The sequence below is a fragment of the Trachurus trachurus genome (genome assembly GCF_905171665.1).
Source record: "Trachurus trachurus genome assembly, chromosome: 5".
Lineage (NCBI taxonomy): Eukaryota > Metazoa > Chordata > Actinopteri > Carangiformes > Carangidae > Trachurus > Trachurus trachurus.
This window is the reverse complement of record NC_139896.1, coordinates 36,311,770-36,327,680: the sequence shown is the minus strand read 5'-3', so window position 1 is coordinate 36,327,680 and position 15,911 is coordinate 36,311,770. Positions and strand designations below refer to the sequence as shown.

At 42.8% G+C, this 15,911-nt stretch overlaps 1 protein-coding gene across 1 annotated transcript in view; it reads right to left on the bottom strand.

Annotated features, from left to right (window-relative positions):
• The window catches only part of LOC310986650 (plexin-A2-like), a gene marked incomplete at its 3' end in the record, with an annotated part of 71,348 nt that overhangs the window by 46,514 nt on the left and 8,923 nt on the right, over window positions 1-15,911 (bottom strand). The window contains exon 3 of the mRNA XM_083972673.1: window positions 5,045-5,179. Coding sequence (XP_083828799.1) covers window positions 5,045-5,179 — 135 coding nt within the window. The remainder of the gene's footprint in view (window positions 1-5,044; window positions 5,180-15,911) is intronic.

Here is a 15,911-nt window from a genome sequence, read left to right as displayed (position 1 = left end):
ACATAAGCACCTCTGCTGCTGCTCTAATAAATTCTCTTTAATTTCCTTTGTATGCTGACAAATCAGTACCCAGGGATTCAGCCTGTAATGGCAGGTGCTGTTGTAGATGCTCATCTATTCTGGATATGAAAAATATGGAAAGTAACAAGAACACATTCAACTTTTTCAGAAAAACAGATGAAAGAAATGAATTTGGGAGACAGAACAGCAGCCGGTCCTGAGGTGATGTTGAGACTTTTTCTCTGTATTGAGTTATAGTATATACACTCTGCCAAACCCAATACAACATCAACTATACAGAGGTGATATTTACATAAACTAAGCATTGCTCAATTGTGCGAAAATCCACATTTTGTGATGATAATGATGGTACATAATGAAAATCTTTAAATTTACAAAAAGAGGCATTTTTACATGTTGGTAATGGCCATGTTCAACACAACAAAACATATCGGCCAGCTGTGTCTTCCTCCTATTGTTGTTGGACCACTGGATTAAACCTTCATACTCAGTTCATGTTCAGCACATTGTAGATGCCTCATGAATCATTCATGACCAGATGCTGTACGTAGTAATTTTCTCATCAAGCCTTTGTTTGCCTTGTCTTCTCTGAGATAATTTCTTCAGAATAAAACTGATCATTTAAAGCAAACAAAGAGAAATCAATGGAATTTCTGCGCCGCTGAGAGGCGAAAATCTCAGACTGGCACGTTTTTGAGTGTTTTTCTGATTTGTATCAGGCGCCACGTGGTTGCATCATGGCAGGGCTAGATGATGATGATGATGATGATGATGATGATGATGATGATGATGATGATGATGATCAGGTCCACTTTTCCAGCTTTAGGAATTACAAAATCTTTATCTTTTCACAACATCTGGGATGGCCCTAACGCTAATGCTCGACCTTATCGTCTCACCAGTTGGCTATCACTTTAACACTTTCATCCGGATTTACTTGAACTTCACGAATGCTGTCAAATGGGCATACAGGCTTTTAGACTCCTGCAATGCTGTCATCCTATATACTCAGCCTGGCTCTGGAAAAGCCATCACATGACTCAGGCACATGGTGGCTGGATGTATCATATACCCAGGATTTTATTCTCATAAGGACATGAAGATTTAATACCAGACTGTTACGTCACCCATTTATTATCTTTGTTTTGATGTGAAACATTTATTTAATGAATTTAACATTTTAATAACTACTCATTAAAGACTGAAAACTAAATGTCTGATAGCTGACATCTTTACTGACCAAACACTGCTGTTTCATCTCAGTAATGAAACCACATTGTGTAGACTTTTATTCTGCTATGACTTGAATTTGCGAAAAAATAAAAGAAAGCTGTGGTATGTGATTTTTTTAAACAGTCTCCCCTACTGTAGTTTAATTGAATACAAGTAGCACCACTAAGTGCATAACATACAATTACAGTCAACATTTCTGACACTTTCCTACGGTGCACGTGTTGAAACCCGGTCTCCTAGGAACTATGTTCATGCACTTCTAAACTTCTAAATGTTGTGGTGGCAACGAAACCACATAGTGTATTTTTGTTTGTTGTTTGGATGAATGAAGCACCAGGCAATGGCTGGAGTAAGTAGCCATAAAAAACGCCTGACTGTCATGATCTCACACACCCACAGTCTCATGTAATTCAATTTAGGAAAACACATTTAACTGACATGTTCAGTTCAATTGCTGTTGTATATAATAATGTACTATAGGTGACAGCAGCAATTTCAAATGAGGCGTATATTGTGAGGTACTTACTTCTGCACTTGCTGAGATTTGTAGTGAAATACTGGAGGCTAGCTCAGCTAAGAAATATGATTTTTTAAAATATTAAATCAACTAACAAATCAGATTTCAAATAGTTATGAGGTGAACCTTTAGTATATTTATTTCCAGATTAATCAATAACCTGCCAGATACAACAAGCTGAGTCTGCTGGAACACCCGACCCACACTGCTCTGTTCCAGAGCTTGTAAAACTAGAAGTTGAAATAGTTGGAGAAATGTGCTGATAAATGACTTTCATCTCCATTTTCCTTTCACAGGCAGTGATAAAACCTGCTGAATGAACAAAGGAAGTTGTGCTGTATTTTGGGATATTAAGGTGTGGACCTTGGACTGAATCCTCAATTGTTTGAGTATATGTCTGGGGACTTGCATCTCTCTCTAACTTCCTGTCATCTTTATCTGCTGTTTTTTTAAGTCTCATCAGAAGAACACATTTGGAACCAGGGCCAGATTGATGGTCTATAAGGATCAATGGGCAAAAAATGTGCTGTTGGGGCCCCTGTTGGCCCCCACGGTACATGAGAGTCTGATCACATGTCCTGACATGCAGAGACCAGGCAGCATTGAACAACTGAAATGATGAGCGATTATTCAAATCAATGATGACTGGCAGCAGCTTTTCAAATGAGCTTTTCAAATGACTCATTTAATATCTTGATTTTCACTATTATCTGAAAAATGATACACAGTTCAATCAACTTATTAATAATATTGATCATGAAACATGATGTTGGTTTCAGTCTTACAGTTCTCCCATAATAAAATAATACTATCTTCCCCCACATTTCATACTGTAAATTACTTGATATTTGACATAAAATGGGCTCAATATTACTTTGTAAACTTATTAGGTCTTAAAACTAGACACAGGGTCGTCTACAAGGCCATATGGTGGAGAAAAGAGGACTAGGAATTGATTGACTATTGTACTTCAGTGGCTTAAGTGATTAATTATATTGTGTTGGTCAAACGATACAGAGTAAATCTGGGGCTTCAGGCCCCCAGGCTTTGCCCTCTTTGCCCACTTAGTACTGAATCATGATGGGTGATGCTGTTGAATGGGCTGCTTCAGCTCATTTGATGGAGCCGTGGGGTGGATGACACAAAGAAAAGAAGGTTAGTGCTGTACAGTAAACTCACATACAGGTGAGGGAGGTGAGATGCAGCAGACAGACCTGGGTAGAAATGATTTTTACATTTTATAGAGTGGCACTGAGAGATTACCGTGGAAAAGCCCTGCAGCAGTTTCCCCCTCCTTCTCTAAGGTTTAAAGCCTTAGCCATCATTTCACAGACAGACAAGTGACATTCAGTGAGGTTACTGTGTGTTTGGTTACTGAGCATTGCTATTCTTAGAAATGATCAAACTAAAGGCACACAGTGAGAAAAAAAAGATTAACTGCTGTGAAGACTTCTTTTTTCATATCAATAATGGCTCCCAAATGATGTTTTGTTGGACACGGATACGCACACACACAAAAAAAGGCACGTATCCTCACGCATACACACCGATTCCCCCTTCTCTCTCCTCACTCTTCATCATCATGCTAACCCTGCATGTTTCACTCGGCAGGAGACAGAGAGGCTCATTGTTATTCCACAAGGGTCGGCTGATCTCAGCCAAATCTGTCTGTGCCTAGCTCCTCATTCCACATCATTCCTGTATTGTTTGGCTCCCAGGAATCTGAAAATCTCTCATCTCTGGGATCTACTGGAAATGTGGGAAATCTGTGAGCGAAGCCCTCTCCCCGGGGGATCCCTCACCCGAGCTGCAGGGAAGTCTGAGGGGAAAGCTGAGCAAAGATGGAGAGGGAGACAGAAAGAGGAAGGCTTTACTCTGCTCCGGGCTCCTTGGGGCTACAAAGCCAGAACTGTTCTAATATTGAGAGAAAATGCCCCGGCCAGGCTGGGTTTGGTTTTTTGCTCGGTTATTATGTGTCACCGGAGGCGGAGTGAAGAGAGTATAGCTGGCTATCTCCTTGAAGGAAGCATGTGTCTCTCCTTGAACGACCAGAGCTCATCAATAAGTGATGCCCTGTCTCTTCCAGTCTATCACACAGAAGGAAGCGCTGCCTTGATTTGTTTTATAAGACAGTACCCAACACAATAGCGTCTCTATTCTTCCTCTCTTCCTCAGATGACGTCCCTTGTTCTCTCAAACTTGGTGCATTTATAGGTTTTCTCTTCAATCTCCCAGAAAGGAGTTCTAGAGACACTGTGAAGTAAATGACACCGCTGCAATTGTTCTACTGCCCTTTGCCTCTCTGTCCTGTGACTCTGGCTCCACACATTCCAGCAGTCAGAAGACAACTGAGAGCAGTGATAGGGTTTTTTTTTTTCTTCTTTTGGCCACACTGAAACCTAATCCCATTTCACAGTGCCATGCAGCTGCGCCAAAATAATCACTTGATGGGAGTTGAAAGTGATTACCACTGTTCACTCTTATCTCCAATGAGTGCAGAGAATATCGTCCAACAACAACAACAACTGCTCTCCTCTGTGATGCTGGGCCAAGAGAGGAGCAGATGAGGAGGAAAGGGGGGTGGGGGGTTTCTATGGGATGTGTGTGTCGCGTACAAAAGATACACGCACTGTAAGTCGATTCGCATGGGTAAGTAATTAGAACAGTGGTCCATCCCTTTTACGCGCAGCCTGCATATTTAACAATCCCCACTGTAGACAGTCAGTTTGTGAACGTTAGGGAGTTGCCACATTTGAAGATAAGTCATAATCATCTGGTAGGATTCCAAATAAATAGCATTAGTTTAGCCTTCATGATAACTTAATGTTTTTGATTTAAATCGATTTTGCTGCTAATTCACGATCTTCACATAATTCACAGTGATGTTCTTTTCTGTGCTGGTCTAAGCCAATAATTTCTTTTTGCACCATCCTAATAAATGTGATCCAAACTAATCCTTAACAACAAGAGCCACTTATTATTTTTTAACCTCAACGCTAATGTACTGTGTGTTTTTTATTAGTTTCTATTGACCTGATGGCATAAATATTCCTCAGTGTGCCTTTTCATGTCCGGTTAAAACTTTTAACTCAAACTAGATGCCACATGTACAGTATCTCACTCAAGGACATGTCAGCATAGCGGACACTGACTGTCACAGGGGCTTGAACCGGCGGGCCTCCAGCTGAAGGACGGCCTCGCTGCTCGCTACATCACCCCCACTGCTCAGCGTTCTCTCCTGACAGCAGCGGCGGAATGAGGGCGTTTCCTCACCTGATTGTCAGACATGACATAGAGAGAGTTCCTGTCCAGGGAGAAGGCCATGTCCCGGAGGATGCTGCTGCTGTCCTTCATCACAGTCACTGTCTCGTACAGCACTCCTCCCTCCAGAGGGCCGTCCACCCTGATCTGCAGAGACACAGACAAATACAGAGACCAGAGATGGTGAATGTCGCGCTGTGGGTCAAAGTGACTGAACGGTTTCTGTGCCCATGTCGGGATATCTGTCCCCTGCTAATAGATCACCTCGTGCGTCCTTTTGCATCAGCTCCATGAGCAATGGTTTTTCAAATGTGAACAAAATCATTATACTCAGTTGATCATCCTTTTTACTTTGATCTCAAATTTCCCTGCTTCAAATAGTTATAGCACAAACTCTCATGAGTATATGTCGTCAGAATTTCCAGTATTATTAAACGTCTTGTACAAGCCATTTACATTTTGTTCTATATTGGCAATATTCATTTTGACAATTAAAGCAGAAGTAAGCGAATGTTTGTGTTAAAGGGACAACGAGGAGTTTTGGAAAAGCGAAGCGTTTTCACACTACATTTATGAGCCTCCGCGCTCCCCAGCATTTCCACCACCACTAATAATAACAAAATAACGATGGAGACAAAACGATATATTTATCGAAAATGGGCCCATTAACAAGTGGTAACGTAGATTCATCCACATTAGCGTGAGACTTTTTTATAACCAAATAGAAACTCCTCGTTGTCCCTTTAATATAAGTCTTAAATAGTTGTATCTTCCGACAGCAATCACTTCTATAGAGTGTTTGGTCTGAAACACGGGTCTGTCAGTCACTCTGTTCTGCTGTAAGCCGAGGAGAAAACTTTCCTTGTATCCTACAGCCTTTATCCAATGAGGAGAGAGAACGGCATAAAGGGGCGGTCCTCTCTGTGTGTGCAGCCAAGGGATGCGCGTGAATGTGGTGACGTAGGGACGAGGGCGGGGACTGCTAACTCCATCGGCTGACAGGAAGTTAGCCAAAACCACCGGATCACTTACTTCTGGTTTAATGACTGAAACGGCTTAATTCATACATGAAACAGAATTCATATAGTTAGATTTGACCTGAAAAATAGATGCAAAAAAGCAACATACAGTACGGTAAGCAAAACTACATGCTGAGTGTTTAACCAGGAAATACTGTAAATGAGAAAATCAACAGCAGTTTAATCTCTGTGTGTCCACCACAGATCCATGAATAGCTTAGTTTAGTACAAAGTCCTGAGGCTGATAGTACATTTGTTAATATTTATTACATGGCTGCATTAGTATGCTCTGATGGAGGTGTGTGTGACTGGGAGCTATACACAATAAGTTGGTGTGTGTTTTTGCAATGGAGACAAGAGTGCGGATACTGTGACTTCTTTTCATTTAATACATATTATGCATCCGGCACATTTTTGACTCGTAGTGTTGTGCAGCGAGTCGCTCCCGAAGCGTCTTCATTAGTGCCGCTGAGAAACAGTCATTTCACCGTAAAGGTGAGAAGGGGAAAGAGAAAGTGATCCGCTGCCTGTTCAGTAATCCAGCTGGTCTGCGCCACTCTGACCCAAATCCACCCCTGAGGTTACTGCCATGGCGCTGTTAAGTTCTGATAGATGTTCGATGAGCTCAGCCTTAATTTGACTTTGGAGTGACTCTCAGGCTGCCGTCTTTGGGAGCTCATTAAATGCAAGCATGGAGAACAGATGCCCACTAGGTGTAGTGTGTTTTTTTTTTGTTTTTTTTTAAATTCTCTTCTCCCACCTCTGCCTACAAACAAGATGTGCTGCTGCAGTGAAGCAAACAAATAAGCAGGTCTGTCTTTGTTGTAAGTGGCTTACTGATGTTGGAGCTGTTGAAAGGCAGCGTTGTGGAGACGTGAAAACGCTTGTAAAGATGTAAAGTGGCGAGTAAGCTGAAAAAGCCCTTATTATTGCCAGTATAAACTATCCATCTGTAGTACTCTCTACATAATGAATGTGTTTTAACTTTCTTCTACTCTACTCTTTTACCACAGAGACAAACCTCCTAATTTGTCTGGTTTACTTTGCATTACCAAGTGTTTTTGTTTGCAACACAAAAACTGAGCAGTGCTCCTCCAGTTTTTTCCACACAAAAAATCTAGTAATTGCAATCATATATTCCATCTTTCACCATTGGTGCAGGCGTGACGTGAATTGCATCATGCAGCAATGATAACTTGACACTTGAAATTTAAGTCAGAAGAGTGAAATGAGAGCAAATGTCTGAATAAAGCATGATAGCCAGAGAAAAAAAAAATCCATATTAGTTATGCAAACCCAGGTTGAAGCCTTATTTAAATTCCACAGAGATTGGATCATTAACTATGTGATGCAATTACAGTAGAGCTGAATTAATTTCTCAATCATAATAATTAAAATAAATGCAAGATAATGAGGGATTGGAGCAGAGAGTCGTGGGAGTGTTGCGAAATGTCTGCAGTGCGATTCAAGCCGTCATTGTTACATGCATCCTGACACGTGGACTTAGGCGACCTCGCCACCCAAATCAAATCTGACTGCAGAGCATTTTGAATGAGTGCCAGGTCCAGCTTCCACACACGGTGGCAGAGCCTCAGTCTCTCAATGGGGACAGTCGATCAATACAAACTGATTACATGATTGGATCCCGTGGGCAACAAAACTTCGTCAATCAATCATGCCTCCACCTTTCAGGCAGCTGTGCCCCCCCCCCCCCCCCCCACCCCCAACCGCCAGCTCCGCCAGCCAAGAACGAAAAGGGGAGAGGGGGGGAAATCTATGCAAATGTGTGTGTGGGTAAATACTGTGGGGTTACAAGGAGGGTGGGGTGTCATCTTCCACATACAAAAAAACACCACAATAACGACCACAGTAGTGGCATGAGGATGTGTGTGTGTGTCTCTGACCGGTCAGACCGTCATTACCTCATCGCCGTGCACAATCCTATCCTTTAAATAATTATTTCATAGACAGATTATCTCGGAGCTAAGCCTCTTTCTCACTCACTCATTGTCTGTTTCCTTTCTCTTGCCCCAACCCTCCTCTTCCTCCTCCTCCCCCTGCTTATCCTATTGCCACCACAGTCCCACACAGTAATGGAGACGTACATCTTAATTTTTCCCACACTCCTCATTTCATAAATAGCTCTAATAGAAACCAGAACGAGTGAACATTTCTGTGGTGAAAGCCTGTATAAAAATCTCCCAAACAATAGTCCAGAGGGTCGTTACTATGTGTGTGTGTGTGTGTGTGTGTGTGTGTGTGTGTGTGTGTGTGTGTGTGCGCGCGCGCGCGCGTATGTGTTTTCCCGTGCTTTTTTTTCTCTCTACTGGCGGTTAGGATGAGGCTGACCCAGGGACAGGGGAACAGGGATGAACTGAGACTCATCATGATCCATCTGCAGTGTTTGATTTCATGTTTTATCATTTTAAACAGGGCTGCCCCCCCCCCAGGGAGTACAACAGGTCCTCAATCTCCCCTTAAGCCCCACAGCTCCATAATGAGAGTAAGGCGGGTTTAATTGGTTTTATAATGAGCCTGCTTGTAGGAAATGACACACAAGTTGCACATACACACAAACACACACACACACACTCTCTCCCTCACCTAGGCACACAAACAAAGACACATGTACACTCCATTTTCAGGTTGTTAGGAACAACCAGCTCAGACCAATGAACTCCAGTACACCAGTTGCTGCTGTGCTGTTGAACTGCACACAGATCTGTGGACAGGTGTTTCTATTATTTTGTCCACCCAGTTTGAAGGAACGATGGCAGACTAAACAACAGGCACACACACCTCTTTGTATAACACGAGTGTACGCTTGCAGGCAAACACACTGAGCGCTCGCTCTTTAGTCGGTTGCTCTCATTAAATTTGTAGATCACTTGTTTGATCAATACACTGTCATTGATTGGGGCAGAACAGGAACACGCACCACAACATGCAACAGTCCATGTTGTGCGGTGTTAGACCCCATCTCAGCCGCAGTCCGACCAACATGAATTCATTCAGGCTTTTCTGTAAACTGTGAAAACAACCGTTGCAGTTTGGCAGTTTAATTGCAACAGTGAACTAATAGACAACTATTTAGGCTACATGGGGAAACAAATGGATGCATCATATTGTTGAGGTACTGATAACAAGTTCATCATCTGGTCCTCACAGTTTGTCAGTCATGCTCAGAGTATTCAGTGATTGGATTGATCTAGGATCCGATATGTAAAAGCTCACTGCAGTATCTGTTCCATGATATGTGTGAAACTGCTTTTCCTGTCAGATTTTAACAGGACAAAGGGAACAATGGCTAATTTTTTTTCAAATTTTCAGTGTCACGTCCGCTGCCGTCGTCACAGACAGAGCCGTTCTGTCTCTGCACTTCAGCATTTAGCTACAACACGACAATCAGATTTCAATTCCCCTCAAACGCTTCATGGTTGCTTTTTGCACTTCGGAAATCAAGAGGACATCCTGTCCTGCCCGAGAAGCGTGAAGTGACCATGGGCCGGATTTACTAAGATCCCAGATAGCGGGCGCTATATTGTTTGCACCCGCTATCATATTGCGAGTTAGCCAGGCTAGCGCCGCCTACTGGTTCCGGCCAATTTCATTTGCCTCAAACATGTAGTCAGGACACTAGCAATGCGTTTCGGTTTGCTCCGTCCGCCAGAGCGGACGGACCAATCAGCGAACAGACGGGTAAGTGAAGGCGATGACGTTGAACTCAAGCGCTCAAGATTAACCTATGAGCTTAACCGGTGTATAGCACACGTGACCACCAAGCAGCAGCGATTAGTTGAAGCAAATGTAAGCAACCGCCTCCCGGAAGCAAACGAATCCCTATGGCTCGTGTTCAGACGCTACATGAAATGTAATGAAATAAGCGGCTGATGCATCAGGCTAATTGCGAGTTTGGTTAGTGCACGCAAAACAGGTGATCTACTAAGAGTAACCCGCTAAATGAAAACACGTGCAAACCGCAATATGTAAATGAGGGTTTTGCGCGTGTAATCGTTTCCGCTATGGAGAGAGTGGACAGAGAGCTGGACGGACGAAGGGACAGAATGACATTTGATCCGATGCATACAATGACAGCATGTGTGTTCATCTCTCTCGCGCTCTGTTTAGATAAATAAACACAAATCGCTACAGGGCCCAACTCGTCATATAGTGACGAACAGGCAGCAGCTGCAGCGACAATCACACACCTGTAATATGTGTGTGTGTGTGCCGCCCATGATCGAGTGGATTAATAGAGAGCTCAGGTGGGACACACGGATCTAAACGCTCTGACCACTGACCAGAGGGATCAAAGACGGGTGAAGACAGCGGTGACGTCTCTCAGTCCGGGACCGGGACCGAGAGACGGAGCTGAGCAGCCTGGTGAGAGGAGAGGAGAGGAGAGGAGAGGAGCGCACTGCAGGACAGACGTGCCCCGTGCGTAACGGCGCGTAAAATACTTTTAACACGGCTGAAAAACTGTTACAGAATTACCCAGACGTGAGGAAATGCAGAGATGTAAGATCACGGCGCTCTGACAGGTATCAAATCAATAAACGCATACGTTTTGGCAAAGTTGTATCAGTTAGTACATGGTTTTCAGACGTGGTAAATAAAGACGCAAAAACAGCCACCGCAATCTCTTCCTGGTTTGGTAAATCACATTGCACGCGCTAAATAAATCTATTTGCATCTACTCCTCCCAGTATTTAGCACGTTCTGGCAGAAACGCCCATATTTACATATTCATCAAGGCAAACACGCTAAATGGATCGCACGTGCTATTCTGCCCGTGTGAGGGACGCAATCCTCGGTGCGTCCGGTTAGTAGATCAGGTTCCACATGTGTTTGCACGTGCAATCACGTTTGCACACGTTTTAATACACGCAAACCTTTAGTAAATCCGGCCCTAAGTGTAAATAAGGTCTTATTGAAGAGGATCAGTTTAAGGACCACATATAGTTTCCAAAAACCTCAGTAAACCCCTTAAGACTGAAGCTGACTCCCCCTGTGTGGTCTCTGACATGTAACATAATACCTGCAATGATTTACCCAAAGTACCACATGTTCATATGACCTCACTCTGCTTCTTATTTTAGTGTCTTCCCAGAGTGTCACAGCTGATGAGGATATATATTTAACCCATGAAAAATGAAAAAAGTCAATAAGAGCAATATCCTCCCCGCTGGTGGAACTCCCTTTCAGAACCTGCAATGGATATAAACAACTCAGCTTACAGCTTCCACAAACAGATATGCAACCTGAGCCTATGTGCTCTTAATGAAAAGTGCCTCCCTTTCTCATGGCTGGGTTTGCATCTTAAATGCCGGGCTGTACTCTCATCCTCTGAGAGCCAAAGAAAACAAAAGAAAAAAACCCAGACTTCTAAGATGTCACTTGGCTCAAGTCGGGTTGGCTCCGTTGTAAAGCTGCCAGACTTTGTATGAGCAACATACTCATCAACATGGTCTCTCCTGCGAGTATTTTACATGTGGAATTGATTCTGAGATTCATTTCAGGTGATGCTTTAATTCATGCTGAGAGGAAGTGTGCGTGTACATATCCCTGAACCTCGACCGCAGATGGGGAAGCCTTGTAAGCAGATGATTGCTATGTTTATGCGGTAATGACCATCCAGTTCCAGTCTTTAAAAAAAAGTGTGTCCATATGTGGCCCGGGCAATCTGTGCCCTCCAAATTCACCCAGCAAACCTCAACATATGGATGATGACACAGGAGGCACGGAGCACTCAGCTCAACCATCATTCCCAATCTGCCGATCTGACAAGGTTTCATCTGTCCCTGAAGACCAGACTGTCAGACACAAACCAGAAACATGGAGGTTGGGTCATTTCTTATACAACATACTTGTCCTCCTCAGTCATTACATGACATTTTTCTGGAAACCGCTGCGCTCTAGTGCATGCAAACATCTTATACACAGTGAAGTATTGTTTTTCATATAAAAACCACCAAAAGTAAAGAAGTTAAAAGTTGGCAGGAAACCACACATAAATCTTCCATTTCACTGGAAAATGTTCACAGAATGAAAATACACGCAAGACTAGATCTAGAAGTAGATGTACACAGACTGTAAGCGAGACAGATTTTGGCACAGAATCCACGGTGGATGCTCCCAGGCTTGACTCAATATTGTGACAAGGGGCACGCAGTGACATAAGGGCCAGACAACTGGCCACCTTTAAGGTTGAGTGGCCGTGCATATGGTGCCATGGTGGGTGACAGCTGAGGAGAGCGGGCATTGATTAGCCCATATATCCATCACGGCTCTGTGAATGCTAATGAGGCAAAGAGCGGGACAGAGCTGAGCTGAGCTGAGCTGAGCTGAGCCGAGCCGCGGCGACTGATGAAAACGAAGAGCGTTGAGGGGACGAGGGGGTCGGCGAGGTGGAGATGCGTATTACAGGACGCGACTAATCATTCAGCCATCACATTAACTCCAGTCACAAAAGGAGGCGAACTTATCACAGCCGCTGGATGCGCTGTGGGTCTGGCGAGTGCTCGTACCTAAACGCAATTACCGACTGGATCGGAAGCGAGGTCACAGCATCTGAAAGCGCATGCGTGTGTCTGTCAGTGCGTGTGTGTGTTTTTTGAGGGATATTGTTAAAAGCCTTTCATCTGCCACATACAGTTTTTCAGTTCACTCTAACCTTCAGCTGCATGGCCGCCCTCCAAGTCTTCATACCACTATTTCTACAACTTGACCACAGTCGACGTGTTTCCCTTCTCTTCTGTCTCCTTGAGGACATGCTTTCCTGTCCTGTGTTTCCTGCCCTCCTCCACACGGCCCCCGTCCCTTCCATCTTTCCCATTGTTTGTCAGGTTCCCATGGCCCAACAACAAAAGCAGTGGGAGGGGGACAGTGGAACAATTCATGGCACCCGTATGGTCTTCATTTTCCTGACCGCAATGCAGTCGCAGTCCTCATGTGTGTGTTTCCATTTGTGTGACCAGAGAAGAAAAGAAAGAGAGAGGACATGGAGGGCTGGGGAGGGAGAGAGAGAGAAAGAAAGAGAGATGGAGCTGCTAAATAAAACTACAGCAATGAAAAAGCAGGAGGGTGGAAACCTTCATGTGTTATCACAAAATTGCCTCTCTTAATACCATTTACTGTTTCAACTGCACCAAGACATCTAATAGTGATCCGCTCTGAAGGCTTTCACCCTCAGGTCCAGCTCTCTTCATGCAGTTATGAAAATCCTTTCAATTTAGCCTTTCAATCACACCTATTCTGTCAGCGCCCCTCCCTCCTCTGAAACTCCATTCTAATGATTTCAATCACCAAATCTCCCCTTCCTGGCCCCTTTAGAAACCGTGACTTTGAAAAGTCCAAGTCATTTAGCCATGCACTGGAGAATTTCCCCACCCGGTCAACTCTCAATAAGCCATAATGAATCCACTATTTGCACATGAGAGTATTTGACTAAGGCTTTATTTGCCATGAGCTTAACATTTTCAACCATGTCTAGGGAAATACTGCTGCTGAGTAACTGCAGCCTCTGAGTCAGTGTTTGCTGGTCCGTTTTTTTTTTTTTTATGTCGTTCAGCACTGCACTGCATTCACATTACCGTGTGTGCATTCGCTAAATTGTATTTACCAGCACAGAGATGGTTCTCAGCGACGGAGCGGTAAAGGGATCAGTGGCTTGCTCAGATTTGTGATGCTTCATTTAAAGGACATTTTCTCAAACCACTGCTCCACCCTTGCAGCTTGTTGAGAGTATCATCCACCTCAGTCCTTCTGGCACAGATAAAAGGTTTAATCATATATTAAAATATCCCGCCGTCTGTCTAGGGTTGCTATGACATGTCCCCCTTTCAACACGGATATTCACAAAAAGCACAAGACATGACTGCAAACCGGGGGCATCTTTGTGTAGAGTTGCAAAACCTTCCTTATACAATCACTGTCAGAGAGAAGCATCGGGTTTCTCTCTGTATGCCATTGTAGTCCGTGTGAGCATTACTGTGCTCTGCAGAAACATTTCTTCAGAAAATCAATTCCACTCAGCACCTGTTATGTGTTTGAGGCCGCCACAGGGTAAGCAAAGGTATAATGTCATTCCACAGTGTGTTTGCTGCATACCTAGGTGGTATTAGGTAGTAGCCCAGAGACAAAAATCTGCTGTCCCTCCTACAGAAAGAGAGCTGTTGTCTTACTGCATATCTTTTGGAGAAGGCTTAGTGATACCGAGTGATCACGAGATATACAATATTCACAGGGAGGGCAGGATATAGGGATCATACAAATCCGTTTTTCTTACAGTCAAAACTACTGAAATTCAAAGATCTTGTTGATCTACAGGCAGCACAAATAATATTTAAAGCAACAAACATTTCACCGTCTGGAAACATTCAAAAATGATTCATTGAAAGCCTGAGAAGGGGGTTATAACTTAAGGGGAAAATCTAATTTCGAAATCCAGAACACACGCACAACAAGAAGGAGCTTTTGTGTTCCTATCTGTGGAATTAAACTATGGAACAGTTTGAATGTCCAAATATAATCCTGTTCAAAAAGAAGTACAAAGAAATTATTTCCAATATGTACAGGAATGAGGGTGTTTGACCACCACAAGATGCTTCTTGTTATTTATTTGGGTATTTACTTGGGTATTGACTACTATCCCTTGTGTTGTTTTTAATTATTTGTTGTTTGTTGTAGTGTTTGTGATTAACTGTGTTGTGCTTTTGCAATTGTACAGCACTTTGGTCAACTGAGGTTGTTTTAAATGTGCTCTATAAATAAACTGTGACTTGACTTGACTTGACTTTACCCACTAAGTTTATTTGTTGCTCTGTTGGTGTTACCTTCAGTTTGTCTTTGTATATGTCTTTATATGTATATGACTATATTAGAGAGATAAATATTAGTAATACTATGTTAGAATAAATCTATAAATGTATATACTTATATATTAGAGAGATACAGATTAGTGATAATATATTATAATAAATCCAGCTAGATAAACTCATGAATTAACTTATTGTATAGATTATAATGACAAGGAAGCTTGATAGCTAATTTATGAATAAGGGGTGGGAGTAAATAAGTTTGACTTCTTCCCACTCCTTTTCAGATATGAAAAAAAAACAAATTATCTTTATTTTCATTTTTTTTGTTCATGTGTTGTCTTTGCAAAGTATTTATTTGTTATGTCTGTCCATTAGGCTACTGTATTATTTTTTTATTTCTTTTAACATGTCTGAAATAAACTTAAACTAACCAACTAACTATACAAACCTACCGTATTGCAGTATACAGTATATAGTGCAGATGAGCCACACAATAGTTTTAGCAAGTGCAGATAGCCAAATAGTTCCATATAAACGAATCATGTGACCATGTATATACTGTAGTTACTGAGACCTGAGAGAACCTTTCCATGGTTGTTGTAACGCACAAAGTGGATGAGAGATCGTAAACATTTACAGGCAGGAACATATGAGACGAAACAGCCTAACCATGAACATCTGCCTGATGTCGTGATGGTGCAATCAACAGCTGGAAATCTGACACTGAGCCATCAATCAAAACGTGTTCCATAATAAGTGTCTGCAACAGGGTTTTTGTAAAAGCGCTTGTGTGGGTATAAATCCAGCTTAACACCGAGCGCTGCATCCTCACGGCTCCACAGTCGCTGCCTCCTCTCATAGGTGTAAATTAGGAATGATCTTGAAAAAGCTTTGTTCAGTTTAGTTGCAGGTTTTTGTCTGCAGTTCAATGGCAGACATCAGTTTCTCTCTGTGAGTTCTGCAAAAAAAAAAAAAAAAAAAACTAGGCCCGGGATAAGTACAGTGTCTCAGGATAATTGCCCAGCAGCTGCGTGCCTGCTG